Genomic DNA, 18,835 nt, shown 5'->3' with positions numbered 1-18,835 from the left:
GAGCTGCTATTCCAACTCCTTCACAAAGATTAACAGTTAATCTTCTAAGCAGCCTGTTGTGGTGCCTTCCATTACCATGTGCTTTTCTCAAAGGGAAAGTGAAGCATGGGGAGCCTTGGTGGTTTTTTTTTTTTTTTTTTTTTTTTTCCGCTTCTATTTTCCAATGTCAAATAATGGGTCGACCTTAGATTATTTCTAAGGCTTTTGTATTACCTCTCGCTCTCTCTCCATCTTCCTCCATCTCCCTCTCCCACTTCTCTCTGGGTTGGGGCAGTTGTGCATACAGCATGGCAAATGTGGTGAGAGGATAGCTGGCTATAGACTGGGTCTCTCCTTCCATCATGTGGGCTCTGGGTGTCAAGTTCAAGTCTGCAAGTTTGGCAGCAGGAGTCTTTATTCACTGAACCATATTGTTGACCCTGACCTTGGATATATGAACCCATGCAGTCTGCTTGGGGGTTGAGGGGTTGAGGGGTGGTGAGGGGGGAAATCTATTATTAGAAAATGGGTCTGCTTAGAATTCGGAGACCGTTAAAATAAAAATAAAATTCCCACTGCTGAGGGCAAATTTCTTTAATTCCACAGTTCAGATCGCAGTAGCTGCCAAACAGGATACGCCCCAGGGGCAGTTAATTAAAGGGCTAGTAGTGGGATACCCTTTCTCCCTGAATGCTTTTCTTTCTGCTTCTAAGAAAAGTTAGGCCAAGAGAGCTCTACCTGCTTCAGTGTCCCTCACATGACAGGGCTGCTTCCTCTGTCCCTTTGTGTACTTCCCATTCTTCATAGTAAAGGCTCAGTAACTGTGTCTGTCCACTAGAAGGACCTAGAAGCCTTTTTCCACACCCCGTCCTTGTGGGTGAATGTGAGTTCACTCCTTAGCCTACAATCATTTAATTATGATTTCCTATTTATAACGTAGTTAATAATGCATCTATGAGGATCTTGCTAAACATTAATTGGCTGATTACAAGATCTCTATAAATACATTGATGGGAGGGAGGTGAAGACAGGAGATGCCTGCCATTCTAACAGAGCTCTTTTGAGACAGGGACACTGTTCACATGGAGAGGTCCATGTCAAACCCAAAAAATGCACCCAGTGGCATAATGACAGACAGATGTGAATGCCACCAGAGTAACTTCCTCTGGCTTGTTGTGACAGCGTAAAACAAAGACAACACTTGAAACTTTGACCTTTCTCATCTGTACACACACCTCAGACCAGGGACCATTAAGTAATCTCACCTGTCAGTCAATCTCTCAGCAATTATGTGTAACTTAGGAAATATAGAAGATGACCATAAAATGGAAGCCTCGGGAGTTCCCCAGAGGTCTCCAGTGTCCAGTATAAGAGAACACGGACAGACAAAAGCCTGTACCAGTTAGATCTCAGCAAGGAGGCATCTCCCACCAGGCAGGCTGGAAAGTTCATCTATTTGTCACCACCTCATTGAAATTTTTTTACAGTAGGGTCAAGGGGGCCTTTGTTTGGACATCTAGTTCACTGACTGCGTGCTCCCCAAGTTAGGATGTGAAACCCCCGCCACGTCACTTTTTCATTAATTGCCTTCATTTTTCACGCTCCATATTTGATTTATAGTCAATTAGAAACACACTGGAAAGCCATGACTCATGTGAGTTAAGTACAAATGTGATTAACGCCATGCCGTTGACTCCCTGGGTGACCTGGCAGCTGACCAAGGTCGGTGCTACAGTGGCGTGATCAGGCAGCACCTGGGTGAAGGGGACATATGCAGATGGGGAAGCCAGGAGCAGAGGGATCATGGGAAACAGGTCCTGGCAACAATCTAGAACCAAGTAGAAGAGTCATTTTTCTGTATTATATAGGAAGAGTGAATTTAGCAATGAATATTTTAAAAAAGTGCTGTGGAAGCTCTTTCTTTCACCTAGGTTGATGAAAACAATGGGGAAAATTAAATGACAAAATTCCTTAAGTTTCACCATCCACACTAAACAATGAGACTCCAGGTAGGAGGCTGAGCCAGTGCCTCGGAGTTTTCATTCAAATCTTGACTCTAGCAACTATAAGAGATATCAGCTTGGGTAAACTGCTTCATGTAGCTCAGCCTTGAGTGCTCTCATCTGCAAAGTGGTCACATAAGATCTTTTCTCTAAAGGCTGTTGCTAGACTCCAAGGGACTCTTGGTAGCTGGGGACGATGCAGATAAGGTCAGGTCTCAAGGTTATAAAGAGTGTTCTGGTCGGCATGGACTGTGTCCCGTGTCTCCACATCTGTCCCTATAGTGTGCAAAGCTGTCACGTTTTCAGAAGTGGCCTACCTTCCCTTCATGTCACATTCTGCCTGGCTTTCAGGAACTGATCTAACTGTGGCAACAAGGGGACAAGAATAGACATATCCACGCATGGAAAAGCTGTGATTCTATACTCACTCTGATGGATTGCTGCCTCCGTCATGCTTAGTTCATACATGGTAAGTGAGCAAGGAGGTGGGTTTATTGTGTAAGCTAGAGGAGGAGGCAAGTTAGCTAATCTCGGTAGGCATTCTCTGTAGAGGAGCGGTCTCAGACTCTAGTGATCACAGAGGAAAGACACTGTGGTTGGCAGTTCTATACACATTGTCAGGATTCACACTTGGACCAGAGGAAGGCTTTAATGCTACTCCCATGGGGCTGAGGCACTGGGGTCCTTAACATGGCCGTGCCCGTGACAACAACACACAGGCACTCAGGACTCGCTCTGCTTGTGTAGGGCCCTTTATGAGGAAACCTCTAAGAGTTGTATCCCTGCCTCTACGCCCCCCCCCCCAAAAAATGAATACATTTAACTTCAGCAGTAGAGCAGAAAAGCTAAGAGGAAAAAGGGTTCTGCTCTTATCATAAACAGCAGCAATTTCTCCTAAAACATGGTCCCTGGAGGTGTTCAGTGTATTTATTGAAGCATAATTTATTCAAAGACTAAATGTCTTTTCCCTAGTAATTAGGCACCCTCCCTTATACCTGCTTCTCTACTTTGATGACAAACAAAATTACCCTTTAAAGGAAGATTCCAGATAAAAGCAAATGATTTTCTACCTCTCCTTTGTTTATGTTTTTCCATATCTAGGATTAGCAAACAAAATTAGATATGACGCGATCAATACAAGATTAAGAAGAAAGAAATCAACTCCATCATGAAGTTTTAGAGCCCCACCACTCCAGATGTTGACCCCTCTGTTCTGATTTTCTGGCTGGCCATGATCTATTCCCCCATCTTAGATTTTCCCAGTGTAGAGGCCATGGTCAGGGTAAGAAAGCACCTAAAACGATGATGACAACAACAGCAGTGGTGACAGCGGTGTCACACCAGCTCTGGTTGCCACACAGCTATGCGCTGAGTAAGATCCCCACCATGAGTCAGTGCTTGCAGCAGCTATGTTTGTCCTTTCTACAGAAATGAGCCTACTCACACTTGGAGGACTAAAAAAAAAACTCACTTGGGGACTTGGGGTGACACAACTAGTGTGTGATTACATGAGCCATTAATGCATAGTTGGCGTGAGCTTAAAACTATGTGATCTGAACCAGACTATATCTCAGGAGCCCATCCCTGTCTCAGCCATCAAGAAGTGAGGACTGTCCCCTGTATATCTCCAAGACAGGGTGAGGAAGACAGATTGCTAAAGTAGAAAGTGCTTTCTGCTGGGAACTACAGGAGCATTGTCCTTGCTTTCCCTTTTTAAATGGACCAAATCTTCTCCAGGGACTCTGGTTTCCACTGAGAAAGCTGCCTCCTCTGTGGTCTATTTTGTCAGTATTTTTAAAAATGGAATAATATTATCTTGTTAGCATCTGCATAGGGATGGCTCCCAGCCTACCTTGCAGCTAAGCTGGCTACACGACCAAGTATGCTGATCTACCAAAGTAGAAATGGCACATATCACTTTCAATCTGAGACAATTAAAAATCTTGGGTAATGTACTTCCCTTCACTCTTTTTTGGCCTCCAGTCTGACTAGCAGAGTGGAAGGAGAGTCACCCAGACAAGCACCCTGAGCTGTGTCTCCATGATAGGGTTAGAAATAAAAATCCACCATGTGAGGTTACTGGCTTGCTCAATGCCTCAGCCTTAGCATAGCCTTTTCTGCTAGGGATGCAGGCTCTTGATTAATAGGGCAAATATGCATTGGACTGTGGGTACATTTTGGAGTGGCAATCACTCTGTGCATCTTTGTCATTGGTTTGTGTGTGTACATATTAAGAGGCATAAACCATAAAGAATGAAAGTATGAGGAAACATACAGTCCTCGTAGTGGCTGGGTGTGGCCAACTGGGTGCCCGTTCTAGACACTGGATGCCGGACTTACCTACTAACAGAGGCTGGGGGAAATCACAGACATGGTTTTCCCTGGGGAACTCAATGACCACAGATCCCTGTGGTGTCAGGAAGGTCTGTCTGAGCTGATGTGAACACAGCAGGATGTTGTACTTGGTAACTTGATGTTTCCCATCCTGGTTAGAGGTACCCGGGCAGCCAGTCCAGGGAGCTGCCTTCTAACTGGATTTTGCCCCCTTTCTTTGTACTTCTCACTGGACACTGGGAAGAACCCCTCTTTCAAGACTGAGATGAAACCAAAAAAGTTTTGGCCAAGTTGTGATGAGTGGGGGCTTTGCATTGCACTCAAAAAGATACAGTAAAGGAACACTGCTGGGTCCATTAGAAGGGAGAGTGGGATGCCATGTTTTGATCCCGGGAGCTTGTTGAAAAATGGCCCTTTAAAGAAGAAAGCAAGTCTAGTTAGCAGTAAGGGGAGTAGAATAAAGGGTTATTTGGATGTGAAGGAAATAAAAGGCTTCAGAACAACTGAAGGGAAAATGTATTGCAGTGAGCAGTGAATAAAATATTAGGGAAATAAAAGGAGTGGGGTGACCATTAGTAACAGTTAAAGAAGAAAAAGGCAATTCACCAGGAAGCAAGGAGGAAGATGAAAAAGGATAAAAGGAAATGGTACTGTCAGAACAAAGAAAGCAGGGATCCTGGCACAAGAATAAACACACCCTGGAACCCCAGAAAGCCAAGCACGGAAGTGGTTGAACGCAAGCCTTGGTTATGAGGAGATGAGCTTTACCCATCAGGTACAGGCACCTTCGTAAAATGCTCCAGTGTGCAATCCATTAATGGACTGTGCTGTACTCTGCCTTTTTAACAGAAATTCACAAGGACTTGTAACCAAACTTCTTTAATTTTTAAAAACATTTTATCTCTCCTCTCTCTCTCTCTCTCTCTCTCTCTCTCTCTCTCTCTCTCTCTCTCTCTCTCTCTCTCTCTCTCTCTCCCCTCTTTCCTCTTTCCTCTCTCTCCCTCCCTTCTCCCTTCTCTCTCTCCCCCCTCTTTCTCTATATGTATGTATGTATACACAGTGTGGTTCATATGTAAAAGTTAGAGGACAATTAATAGGAATCAGTTCTCTCCTTCCACTACAGGGATCTTGGGGAGTGATCCTAGGTCCTCAGGCTTGGCAGCTGGTGTCTTTACCTATTGTGCTACAATGCTGGCCTGTAACCAAATTTCTTAAATATTACAAAGAAAAGAGAAAGCACATCAAGTGTAGGTGTCATGAGCAGGTCCATATCACATCACTGACCTGCTTTTTCTTATGCCCACACAATACCAGCTTCTATTTCTGCATCTCTGGAATATCCCAAACCATTTCATTCATCTCTAAGAAACTGTGGTATATTTACATGATGGAATACTACTCAGCTATTAAAAACGAGGAATTCCTGAAATTTGTGGACAAATGGATTGATGTAGAAATTATCATAATGAGTGAGTTCACCCAGAAGCAAAAAGAGACAAACGGTATATACTCACTTATATCAAAACACTAGTCCAAGGGATACGTACCATAAAAATCTTTACTTACCAAGAAAGTGGGTCAGAGGAGAGGACATCCTATTGAAACTCTAGGCGAGAGTAGCATGGAAGAATGGGGAAATAGTAGGACCCACAGGGTCCTGGAAACCTACCAGAAGAACTTTATGACAGGCAGATCTGGGTCCTGGGGTCCTTCTCAAACTAAGGCACCAGCCAAGGAGAATATAGGCAGTAAGCTTCGAACCCCTACCAAGACCTAGCCGACGAACAGGATATTCTCCACCATTGAGTGGAGAGTGAGATCTGACTCTCACACGAACTCTGGTGCCTCTTTTCTGACCATGTCCCCTGGATGGGGAGACCTGGTGGCATTCAGAGGAAGGATAGCAAGTTACCAAGAATAGACTTGATATTTTAAGAGCATATATAGGGGGAGGAGGTCTCCCTCAGTCACAGACATAGGGGAGGGGAGAAGGGGAGAAATGGGAGGGAGGGAAGAATGGGAGGAAACAGGGGAAGGGCTAACAATCGAGATGTAATATGAATGAATTAATAAAATTAAAGAATGGAAAAAAAGAAAAAAATTATATACAGTAAGAACTATTATGAAATAATAATAAAAAGTATTAGGTAAGAAAAAAAAAACATAAACTCAAATGCCCAATCTTTTTTTTCTAAATTTCTGGCTCTCTTCAATATTTTTCCATCTATCATTCAAGCGTTAGTTCGTGACAGCACATATACCTCTCATAATTGGTTCTTTACAATTTTTCAGAGACAAAAAGTTTTCTGTTGAAACTTGTGGGATGCATAGAAGGGGTTGGAGAGATGGTTCAGGAGTTAAGAGCACATAGTGCTCCTTCAAAATACCTGAGTTTAAAAAAAACAAACAATACCTGAATTTGGTTCCAAACACCCACATCAGGTGGCTCACAGGTGCCAGCAGAGTCCCTCGGCAACGGTTCTCAACCTGTGGGTCACGACCCCCTTTGGGGTCCAATGATCTTTCATAGAAGTTGCCTAAGACCACCAAAAAGCACAGATGCTGACATGATTCATAACAGCAGGCAAACCACAACTATGAAGTACCAACAGAAATACTTTTATGGCTGGCAGTCACCACACATGAAGAACTACATTAAAGGTCGCAACATTAGGAAGGTTAAGAAGCTGCGCTCCAGAGGATCTGACCCCCTTCTCTGGCCTCAGTGGGCTTCTGCAATCTTGAAAATTGTACAGGAGAAAACTGATAAGGAGTAAGAAGAAGAGCGCGTTTGGGTAGAAGTGGCTGGGAAAATACCAGTAAAAATATTAAATGAATAGTTCCATTTAATATTTTAAGTTTTGACTTCCTCCTTCTGGGTAAATAGAACAGGCATTGCTCCTCTTGAAGACTCTGGTTTTCCTAAACCATTTTCAACAGGCACTCTGCAGGCTCCACAAACTTTCTTTTGCACCTAGGCACAGTTAACCTCACCCATAGGATGTACTCAAAACAAACTCTGTTTGTTGTCGCCTTGAGATGAATTTCCAAGTACCTAACCAGTCCTGCTCTTTATATTTCATCCTAGTAACAGGCATGGGCAAGCAGTTTCACCAGAAGGGCTAATTAGATTTTGCTGACCCAACATCTCTCTCTCTCACACACACAGACACACACACAAAAAATTTTTTTTTTTAAATTGTGATTGATTCCCATATCACTGGATTTCCCTGAGTGCGTTGTTATAGATAATAAGCCCAGTCTCATTTAGCATTTAGCAGCTTACACAGGAGCAAGAGCTATAACCAAGTTAATTACTTAAGGGATTAAGACACACACGCAACACACACACACACACACACCTCTGATGTTGGAATGTAGAACATGTTGCAGTTTAAATTAAAAAGACCCTGTAAACTATGATTGTTCCCAGATTCTTGGTGGTGAATTGAAAGCTGTTTGGTGTCATGAAGATTATAGAAGCAATCGCATTTATGGACCTTCTTTGCATAGCAGCTCTATTAATTTACATACTGAGGGTGGCTTTGTATTTCCCCACATGTTCACATTGATGACATTTGGAGTAATCACTTAGAAGAAACAAAAACAACAACAACAACAAAAAAAAAATAGGAAAGCAAGAGACAGAGGCAGACAGACAGATGGACAGATCTAGAGATGAGGGACGAGGAGGATATTTGTCGTCAATCAAGTGCTGCTTGAAATATATTGATTCTTATCAGCACAGACACTAAAAAACAAATGAGTGGTTCTGTCAATGGCCTGACCCCAGAATCACAATCAGAAATACAGTCACTAGGAAGTCGTTTATCTGGAGTCATTTCCTTTGTCCCTTGTCATTAGACTCAAATTGGTCAGATGATCTTATTGGTGTAATTGTGTCAGGGTGTTCCCAGGCTCCACCTTGGAGACCCTGATGGTCGCGATCCTTTCAACTCTTATAACAGGTACCCACCTCCCAGAATATTCCAACCAGCCAAATGTGCTCTCTTTTCTTTACACAAACCAGCCATATACCATAGAAATAACGGAATGGGCCTAGCACAAAAGGCTACCCGGAATCCACAAAGGCAGACACATATGCAATCAACCTCTTCACAGGTGCCCTTGAGCATCTGGCCAAATTGGGTCACTGCTTGCATATCCTCTATCCTCAAATATTAAAGAATGGGGGTCTGGAAAGATCGCTCAGCAAAAGAGAGCACCAGGCACTCGTACAGAGGACCAGAGTTCAGTCCCCAGCATCTCCAGAGGGCAGCTCACAGCCATATGTCACTCCATTCCCAGAGATCAAATGCTTTCTTCCGGCCTTTTCAGGCGACTGCACTCATGTTGCTGACCCAACATCTCTCTCTCTCTCACACACACACACACAAATATAGCCATGTGATGAAAAATAAAATAAATCTTCAGAAACATCAGAGAATGGTGCTCATGGGCCTGTAATAAACTGGTTCAGTCTCCCACCAATTCCAAACTCCATTGTGTAAACCCTGATTTGTTAGGCATTTATCTCCATGCTTTTGTTCTCTTAAAGGTACAGTACCATCATATTGGTGTTAAGGACACTGAGAGATCATAAGCAGATCTGAGAGATGCACGTTTTCAGGAAATCAATTGGAATTTGGGGAATTTGGGTTTAATCCGCAGAAGCAGCAGAAAAGATTAGAATCTTTTTCAAGGCCATCTTATCAGCTTTGAGAACAAGAGTTTTCCGATTCCTGTGACTACAAATTCCCAGGCGCCAATACTCTGCCCTTACGATTATTTTGATCTAATGCTCTATGTGAGAAATGGCAGATAGTACAGCAATCTATAAAGAAGGCGATGGTTTTATGCTTGGGCCCGCCCTGTGGAAATGGATTTCTTTCCCTCCATACGGTGCAGGATCACCCTGGAGGCTGGTAGTTCCCTTTTCTGGGAGTGGGGCAGAAGGGTTCACTGGAGATAAAAATCCTGAGAAAAGATCCATGTCCTCTATTATTCTGCAAGCCGGCAAGTCTGTCATTTGAAAGCATCCACCCAGGGTCAAGGGCCAGGGACATAAGAAATGTGACCAGAAAACATGAGGTGATCCAACATCCTGAGATAAGTTACAAACAGCTGAGAGGTCCACATGAGTGGGCCCGGAGCGCTTCATAATGGCTTACAGTTTAGGACGGGCTGGTCCTCAATGAATTCCGCTGGCTGGTAGATGTGCGACACTTTCTGCTGGAATCCGGGTGTGCAGTCCAAATCACCTGTAGATGTTACCAGGAGCACCTGAGGAAAGGCAGCGATCAATATTTTAACAGCTGCTAGCATGTTTGCCCTGCTAACTTTTTTTCTTCCTTTTAACCAAATCTACAACTTTTAGAAATGAGCTGAGGTTTTAATTTCATTTTCCCCTAAATGAAGAGGCAAGTTAATGTGCCTCTCTCTCATGGCTGCCAACAGCTCATTTTTGGCAATGGGATTTTTTTTTTTCCTTTGGAAGATGCAAAACCAGGAACAGCTGCTGCAACTTCCATTAAGTTGAAGTTAAAGAAATAAAGTTGTAAGGGTTTTACACCTGCTAAGAATCTCACTGTGGTTGCCATGTGTGAAGTTTCATTACAAACACTGCCAATTTCCAGTGACGCCTGAGATAAAACCAGCTTCATGCTCATCCATGCAAAGGTAACAACGTCATCTCCAAAGAGGAGGACAAGGAAACCAGAACTTTCTCACTGGAGATTCTTCTAGACGTATCCTACGGCCTGTTGGCTCTTCACCCTGGTCTCCCATGGTGGCCACGAGCCACAGGGTAGCCACTGGACACTCACCCGGTTGAGCCCAAACCGGGACATTGCTAGGTATGGTGTTATCAATTTGACAAAAACTAGAGTCACCCAGGGAGAAGGGCTCTCAGGCGAGGATTTGCCGACATCAGGAAGGCCAGTGGGTAAGTTCAAGAGACACTGTCTTGATTGATGATGATGTGGGAGTGGAATGGTCCTGTCCTCCCTGGGTCCTGTCACCCCTGGCCTGGTGATCCTGGCTTAGCCAGCTGTGAGGAGCAAGTCAGAAAGCAGCCTTCCTCTACAGCTTCCTCCACCCCTCCCTCTCTCCCCTTCATCCCCCACCCCCCAGGGCTCCTGCTGGAGTTCCTGCCTTGGCTTTTCTAGATGGCAGACTGTGGTCTGGATATGTAAGACAGATAAGTCCGTTCCTTCCCAAGCTGCATTTGGTCATGGTGTTTATCAAGCCACGCACGGATCATTTTTACAGTAACTATGCATTGGAATGATGGTTTTTTGTTGTTGTTGTTGCCTTTTTTTTTTTTAATTTATGATATTTTATATGTAGTGTTAAATCTAAGTGGCCGTTTTAATTAATTTCACCGGTTTCTTTTCACTTTTGCAAATTTGGCTACTTCCCCGCAATATAAAATGTACAAATTCTTTGCAAGGCCTCATCTTCGTGCTTTGGATTTCGTGGCATCCATCTTTCGGAATAAACAAAACTAAGACCTGGGCTATACCGTGGTGGAGCACTTTTCCCCCAGGCATGACATGGCCACTGCTGTTTTTGAAAACAGAACAGCTGAAATGATTAGCCCAAGGGACACTTAGAACATCAGGCCCACCAACATGTATGTGGGGGCGGGCTGCAGTTTCATGGCTCATAAAGTGACGTACTAGGGGGCTCACAAGGCGCATGAGGTCTCTCATCCAGGAGGATATGTAAGTGTTAGCCACTGCTAAGAAGGGGGGGGCTCTTATTGGGTGTCACACACTCCTGTACGTAGCCCCAATTATTCTCACTGGCTCATCAAGCCAGACTTAGGTGGGCTATGTGAGTGAGCCACGTGGGGCTAATAGACATTTGTTCATAACTCCCCTAGAAGTCACTTACACGCTTTGGGATATGACACCGCATGATGTCCCCTGGGGCAAGGTCTAACTTAGATAAAAATGGACGGAAGATCAGTAAGCAGAGAACTATCATCTCCAGGAAGAGACCTCTGGCCTGGGACTCACCTGTCTACCCCAAGCATCCACCTCACACACTGGCAAAGGCCTGCTGCTTCGGCTTTAAAAGCAAAGCTGATGTGTTTGAGCCCTTATCACACAGCAAGGACTGTGTCAAGGTCGTGATGAACACACTCTGGGTTAGTCTCCGCTGCAGCCTCATGATGCACAGACACCAATATTCAGCAGGAGACCAAAACTTCCGGGAAGTAAATCACTCTGCCCAAGATCCACATACACCTGGATGGTGGAGTCTGGATCCAGGTATAAGTTTAAACATCCTTTGATCTGTCTTCTACTAAGCGCCTTGCTCAGACCTGACTCTTAGACCTAGGCCATAGAGCAGCAGTTCTCAACCCTTTGGGGTGGGTGGGTGTCACATTATCCGATATCCTATACATCACATTTTTACATTATGATTCATAATAGTAGCAACATTACAGTTATGAAATAGCAATGGGACACTTTTATAGTCACCACAACATGAGGGAGCTGTGTTGAAGGGTCTCAGCATTAGGAAGGTTGAGAACATCTGCTAAGGAGACTTTATTTTGTCTTAATTTTTCTCAGCTAACTGTCCAAAAAGTATAAAAGGCTTCACTAACCTGAGCTGTAATGACCATCAGTGAGTCCTTAGAAGGTAAGTTCCCCAGGGACAGCCTCCCCATGATGGAGGAGGAAGGGAATTAGTTCACACAGCCCAGACCCCTGTCATTTTCTGTGGTCTGCCTCCCAGGTTCCCACCTGGAATCATTCCACTGTGCACCACTGGTGGGTGACTAGCTGGATACTTTGGTTTTCACTAGGCCCCCTTGTTCCTTGGCTGATTTCCCCAGCCCTATTTGTTTTTACCTGAGACCAAAGATTTGCATTCAAGACTTAGACTCAGCCCTTGCTGTTAAAGAAACCTAATTTTGAAACCTAGAATTCTTTTTATTAATTTTTTACATACACATTTATATTATTTTACATGTATAAAATAAACCACATAGAGCAAGAAGAACTACAAAATAATCAGGAATTATATTAATGTTCCATTCATAGTACTTTGGCTATTTGTATTTGGCAACCTTGAAAAAAACATTTTCCTATCTTGGTGAATCTAAAATTATGAATGTAAATCAATATCTATCATATCTCTATCAACTTAAAACATCTATCTAGACCTAAAAGCATCTTAACTCCTAAACAACTAAGTTTAATTGTGAAACTAACCTATTTGGTCTTCAACCTCATCAGAGACCTGAGAAGGAATAAAATTAATTACTTGAGTAAACAGGAAGCACAAGTCAGCAGCTTCCAAATTGAAAAAAAAAGACATGACAGAGACAATTTGCTGCCTGAACAGTCACCCATGACTCTCTATAACGTTGGAGCATCATCTTCAGCCTTCTGGCCCAGTATATCTGACAGACATATTTATGAGGCAGGGACTATTGAAGACTTGCTTACCCTGTCTTGGCAGAGTTTGGCCATCAACTCTACCTACATATAAGCTTGCCTATTTTTAGCAAGAATTCTGTCAGTGGTCAAAATGAGGACATTTTGCCCACTGGCTGGTTAGCCACATTTGAAGTCATCTCCATAAGGAAGTTCATCATCATCTTTGAGTTATGCGGGGTGTTGCTAGGAGTTAACCTGTCTTATTGTCAAAGAATCCTTAAAACAATAAAAACACCTTTAAATGCCATATTCTGTAGGACTCTGAGGTTTCTGAAGACCTTATCTAACTATTTTACCTTATCTGTCTATAGAATCATACCTATCTGTTACGCCTAGGATATATTTTCTTGTGATATAAATTGACATGACCATGATTTGATCAACTGACAATTAACTTATCTAACTTACTTATCCTAAACAGCCTGCAATAGCACTTTCAAGGTATTCAGCTGGAAGAAACCCTAAGAAAATGATGGCCCATTTTCTTTAAGGGGGTTTGGGTAGGTTTTTTTTTGTTGTTGTTGTTGCTTTCTTGGTTTATAGATGTTTCTGTTCATTGGGAGTTGGTTATAAGTTACTATTGGTCTTATCAAGAGAGAAAATGAGGTTGGACTCAGAGATGTCTCTCTTTTCCTTTTTCTTTCTTTCTTAGGTTTGGAGATAGGTGGTGAAAAAAAGGGGGAATATAGAAATATATAGGGATGATAGAACAAAAAGTAGATTATTGAGTAGACTCCTCAACTTAAGGCCTTAATTGTGCTCACAGGTTATATTTAATTCATTGGCATAGAGATTTGTATATTTGTATATTGATGCAGAGTAAGTTTAATTTTGATACATTGGTATAGAATTCAAGTTTAAGAGTATTCTTCACATGCATTATGTACATTTCTGCTGTAATATAAGGTATTGTACACTCAAGTAGAATACAAGGTTTACCTCCGAAACCTTGAATTCTCAACCAGGGCATATCAGCGGTGAAGAAAGCAATGTCTCTTCCATTCCAACAAACACCAAACAATATACAAAAGGTTAGCTGCTGAGGAGTGGGGACTCCACTCTGAATGTCAGCCTTCTGGGAAGCACTGAACCCCAAGAAATCAATCTCAGGAGGTTGGTGGTGTGGCCTGGCTGAGCCACTTCAGAGGAGCTAGGGTGGAGAAGTCACCACCTCACCTGACATTATCTGTCTCAGATCAGAGTAGGGGGAGGACAGTCTAGCTCAGCGTCTGCCTGCAAGTGCCCCCTGTGACTGGAGATCAGACTCTAGTTTGATGCCTTCTGAAGCCATCGCAGGGCTGACATCCTAAGTGGCACATTTGCAGAATGCAGACTCGGAGCTCAGAATAATTTGCCGGCATTGTTGCAAGCAGAAAATCTATAACCCGCTAATGCTAATTCAGTTAAACAGAAATGGGCAAAGGTCACACCTTGTGCCTGCGATTATACGTTAACCTTCTAATTGGCTAATTCTGCCCTCAAATCCCAGACCAGTCAACCAGTCACCCCAGACATATTGAGGAAGGCACAATTTCCCTGGGGACACTGAGCTAATCATTTAGGAGGGAGTCTGGTTACGTCAAGGAACAGTAATTTCCGCCTGAGTCTCCATGTTTTTTATGCTCAACTCCTTCCCTGATTCCCTGACAGTGTCTGCAGTATACTTCTAGAATTCTCAAAGAAAAATCAACCCTTTCTAGCTACTGACTCCCAGGAAGCGCTGGAACAGTGGGAGACCTTTGTTTCATATTTGTGGATTTGGGGGGGGATCAGCTTTACCTACCAGTCAAAAATTAAATAGCTTGTGTACTACTTGGGGTTGTATTGCTGCAACAAAAGGCTGTGATCAAAACCAACTTAGGATGAAATGATTTATTCAGCTTACACTTCCAGATCATAGTCCATCATCAGAAGAAGTCAGGACAGGAACTCAGGCAGGGCAGGAACCTGGAGGCAGGAGCTGGTGCAGAGGCCATGGAGAGGTGCTGCTCACTGGCTTGCTTCTCAAGGCTTGCTCAGCCTGCTTTCTTATAGAAGCCAGGACCACCAGTCCAGAGAGGCACCACCCACAATGGGCTGGGCCTGCCCCCATCAATCACTAAGAAAATGCCCCACAGGCTTCCTACAGCCCAACCTTCTGGAGGCATTTTTTTCAATTTGGGCTCCCTTCTCTCCAGTGACTCTAGCTTTGTGTCAAGTGACATAAAACCAGACAGCACAGATTGTAAACATTTTTTTAAATGGCACCTGCTATGCAAAGGGGGTGACTTAGTGAGGTGATAGTGCCGAACCAGGTATTACTTTTCTAGACTGTTGTTCAGGCTGTTTGTTGGAGTCCTGGGGTTCTTTACACAGGGCCCAGAGTATTAGTCTTTTTCTGTTGCTGTGATAAGACACTGACAAAAAGACACTTGCAGGAAGAAACGGTTATTTGGCTTAGATATGTCCCTCATTTAGGGAAGCCAACAAAGTAACTCAAAATAGCAACTGAAGCCGAGACCATGAAGGAAGGCAGCTTGCTCCTTAAACAGCTCAGGGTCACCTATACAGGTGTGGCACTGTCCACAATGGGCTGGGCCCTCCCATTAATCAAGAAAAATGCCTCACAGGGCAATCTGATGAAAGTAATTCCCCAGCTGAGGTTCCCCTTTCCCAGATGTCTCTAGTGTGTACCAAACTGACACACCTGACAAGCACGAACCAGCCTGGCCAGGGACTTGTAAGTCTAGCAGTCTAGCATTTCAGAATGTGGTCACCAGGGCCATTTTCCTCATCCAAGTGTGGCTGTCCTTTTGCTGCTGGATTTGGTGTGGGTTTTAGATGCCCTGTACCTCTGTTTCTCATCTAAGAAGTGAGATGTGTGTGGACTCACCAGGATGATTCATGGAATGTAATTAGAAAAGTGCTGCCCAGGAGAGGCGGTCGGTCGATAGACGTTAACTAGGGCAGTATTATGGTCCAGAAAGGAGAAAGACATTAGCAAATCCTCATTTAAATAATTGACTAACTAAAATGAAAATCTAAGTTGAAAGGAAAGCAGGGCATCCTTTGGGAATATTTCAAAAGCAGGCAAGGGAGGGTCTAACCTCATCTAGGGACCTGAAACAAATCTATCCCCTGAGAAGGAACATTCTGCTTTGAACTTGGGACTAAAAAGAGGTTGGGTAAATGGAGAGAAATGGACCCCTTCTTTTTTTATTCCATGTATCTGTGGGGGGTCTATGTGTGCATGCATGCATTGTTGCATGTATATGGGCACATGTGTGTGCCTGTGTGTATGAGCGGGGTTGGGGGTGGGGCTGGGGTTGATGTTGAGTGTCCTCCTCAGTATGTCACGAGTTTGAATCTCTCTCACTTGGATCCAGAGCTCACTGACAGCTAGTCTCACTAGCAAGCTTGTTCCAGGAAGCCCTGGGTCTGCCTCCTGGGTGCTGAGACTTCAGCTGGCCACAACATCCTCCTAGCCTTTTTGTGGGTTCTGGGGTCCCCTACTGGGACTCCTTCCCAGCCCAAGGCCCATCCCTTAATCCAATATACCCTTCTAGTAGTGCTGTGGTATACCTTGAAATCACAAAAGGGCATTTACAAAAGAATCCAGACTATTAGCACTTCCTAAAGCTGGATGCCTTGCCACTCAATGACCATAGAATGTCCCCATTATCCCTTGATGTCTCTCAGCTCAAACCTGTATCTGCAGGTGATCTTGTCACGGACCTCCAACATCCACCTACAGTCTGACTTTAAGTGTGGGCCAGGTCATAGACCGCCATCACTTAACGCTGTAAGAAGTAACGCCTGGCTTTCCACCCAAGCCAGCTAAGCCTTTCTCCAACGTGACTCAAAGTCACCAGCACATAGATCCTACGTGGACAGACCGTCAGTCCCCCACACCCTCTGGAGCTTTGCCAAGCAGAACCCGCAAGCACTACAAATGCATCATTGCTACCACAGCAATAACCGTCTTCTGATGTGGTTCATGCGCTCCTTTACGCATTAGTGCTCGCTGAGCACAAACAATAGGTGCAGATGCATCACCGTGAGCATGGCAACTATCGGGCTTTATAATCACCAAAGGGTACCCATTATTTGAAAATTACCATCAGCCTGCTCTGGAAGCAGATTCATGCCCTAGGAAAGACACTAGCCACTGGCCTAAGCTGTATAGTTCAGTGCAAACTCCATCTCTATCACTGGAGTCACCCCGGGTGAGTCCCCTCCTGCCTTGGTTTTCCCAGATGGAAAAACAGGAGAAACGATGGCCTGTTGCAGGTCACTCTGAAGACTGAGGGAGGAGATTGTCGCAGAGGAGACGGAAGCACGCCACCTGCCCGAGCATCTTCAATGTTATCTCCTCATTTTTTTTTTTTAAATGAATGAGTTCATAATTTGCTGTTGTTCCCAGGGCAGTCGGGGACGGATGTCATTAAAATGCCACTTGTTGCTATTATAAAGCTGCCCATTGGATGATGGCTCAGAACTGTGCGAATAGGAGCGGCAGGGACATGTATGTATCCAAGAGTAGAGTAGTAGACGGCCATGCGCATGTAAGGGTCCTGCAGTGATAGCCCCCTTACCTGTACTGGCTGAGCAAAGAAGGCTACTTTTGCAAAAAGGATCCAAGTATTCATTAAAGTGGCAGTGTCTCGGAGCTCTGTCCTCCCTTCAAGAGTCCCTGCCCTGAACTCATGCTCCAGCACCAAGAACAGGTGAGGGGGTCATCAGGTCATCAGGTCACCCTCCTTACACCTGGTTTCCCTTCTGGCTTCCTTTACCCCCCACCATACACTCTCTCTTTAAAAAGGGTTGGGTTTATCCTGACAGGTGCTGTTTTAAGAGCCTAGCCAACTCTGAAACTTCCTTCCAGGGTCCCACTGGCCCCCTGCCTTTCTCAGTTGTGATATGTGGTGGTCCATCTTAACTGTCAACTTGATGGGATTTAGAATCACCATGGAAACAAATCTCCGGACTGTCCTAATTGGGATGATCTACATTAGATTAATTGAGGTAGGAGGAACACCCCCTAAATATAGGTGGTGCTGGTCCACAGGCTGGTGTCCCAAGCAAATGGGGCGGGGGAGGGGGAGGGAAAGTGAGCTGAGTACCAGCAGTCATTTCTCCAGGCTTCCTGGCTGCAGATGCAATGCGAGCACATACTGTACACTCCTGTCGCCATGACTTCCCCACCATGATGCCCTGCATCCTCAAACTGTGAGCCAAAACAAACCTCTTTCCCTTAAGTTGCATGTTGTTCTAGCAAAACAACGTAGCTCTCAATTGGCGGCACACGGGGTGGACCTGGTCAGCAGATATGACTATCGAAGACAGAACGAAGTGTGTCACAAGGCAGAGTAATCATACTGCCTAGAGAAGACATCTCAGGGCTGTCCCTATGACACACACATCAGTATGTGTGAGTCCCATCCCCTGCTCCCTGGTACTCTCCCTTGAACTTCCAAGTATCTGAGTTGCCCACTTGCACTCTAGTCTGTAGAGACTCTGGAGCTAGGAGCCCTCCTTGATGTGAGTCTTCGGACACGAGCCACAAAAATACACACACCATTGGCTCCGATGTAAAAAGTCTGGCCAGAAATCAATGGCTAATACAATTGGCACAGAAGGATTGTCACCACTTCAGCCTGGACACTGAAATATCTCATAGGATCCCTTCCTCTATAATGTCAGCATGGTCCGGTAGAAAGATTTAAGTCCCTGTTGCGGGACACAGGCATCCCCAGGGGAGGTGGCTAGCAGGGAGCAACCATACCACTGTGGCCCAGTTCACTTATGTATGTGGGTGACTAACCAGAGCTGGCCTGGCTGCTTGCACAGTGAGCAGGCACAGAATCTAGGCAGAGAGCTTCCATGCCCCAGGTTCTGCAGACTTGTCCCAAAGGCCAGTGGGAAATAGCAAACTGGAAAGAATCAGCTTAATACAGTGCCTCTAAAGCAGCATAAATACAAAGAGACTCCCTGCCACAAACAATGATCTCATGGACAGCCTCAGATCTCATCTTCCCTTCAGCCAGTTCCCTGATGTCATTGTTCCAGACAAAGCAGTCCATG

At 44.5% G+C, this 18,835-nt stretch overlaps 1 protein-coding gene across 1 annotated transcript in view; it reads right to left on the bottom strand.

The window, feature by feature from the left end:
* Positions 1-18,835, bottom strand: part of Cdh13 (cadherin 13) — a 1,096,387-nt gene that overhangs the window by 825,992 nt on the left and 251,560 nt on the right. The window contains exon 2 of the mRNA XM_051169275.1: positions 9,488-9,599. Within this exon, the coding sequence (XP_051025232.1) occupies positions 9,488-9,599 (112 nt within the window). The remainder of the gene's footprint in view (positions 1-9,487; positions 9,600-18,835) is intronic.

Source organism: Acomys russatus, chromosome 26, assembly GCF_903995435.1.
Source record: "Acomys russatus chromosome 26, mAcoRus1.1, whole genome shotgun sequence".
In the NCBI taxonomy this organism is placed as follows: Eukaryota; Metazoa; Chordata; class Mammalia; order Rodentia; family Muridae; genus Acomys; species Acomys russatus.
The sequence above is the reverse complement of the archived record's forward strand: the minus strand, read 5'-3'. Positions and strand labels throughout refer to the sequence as shown.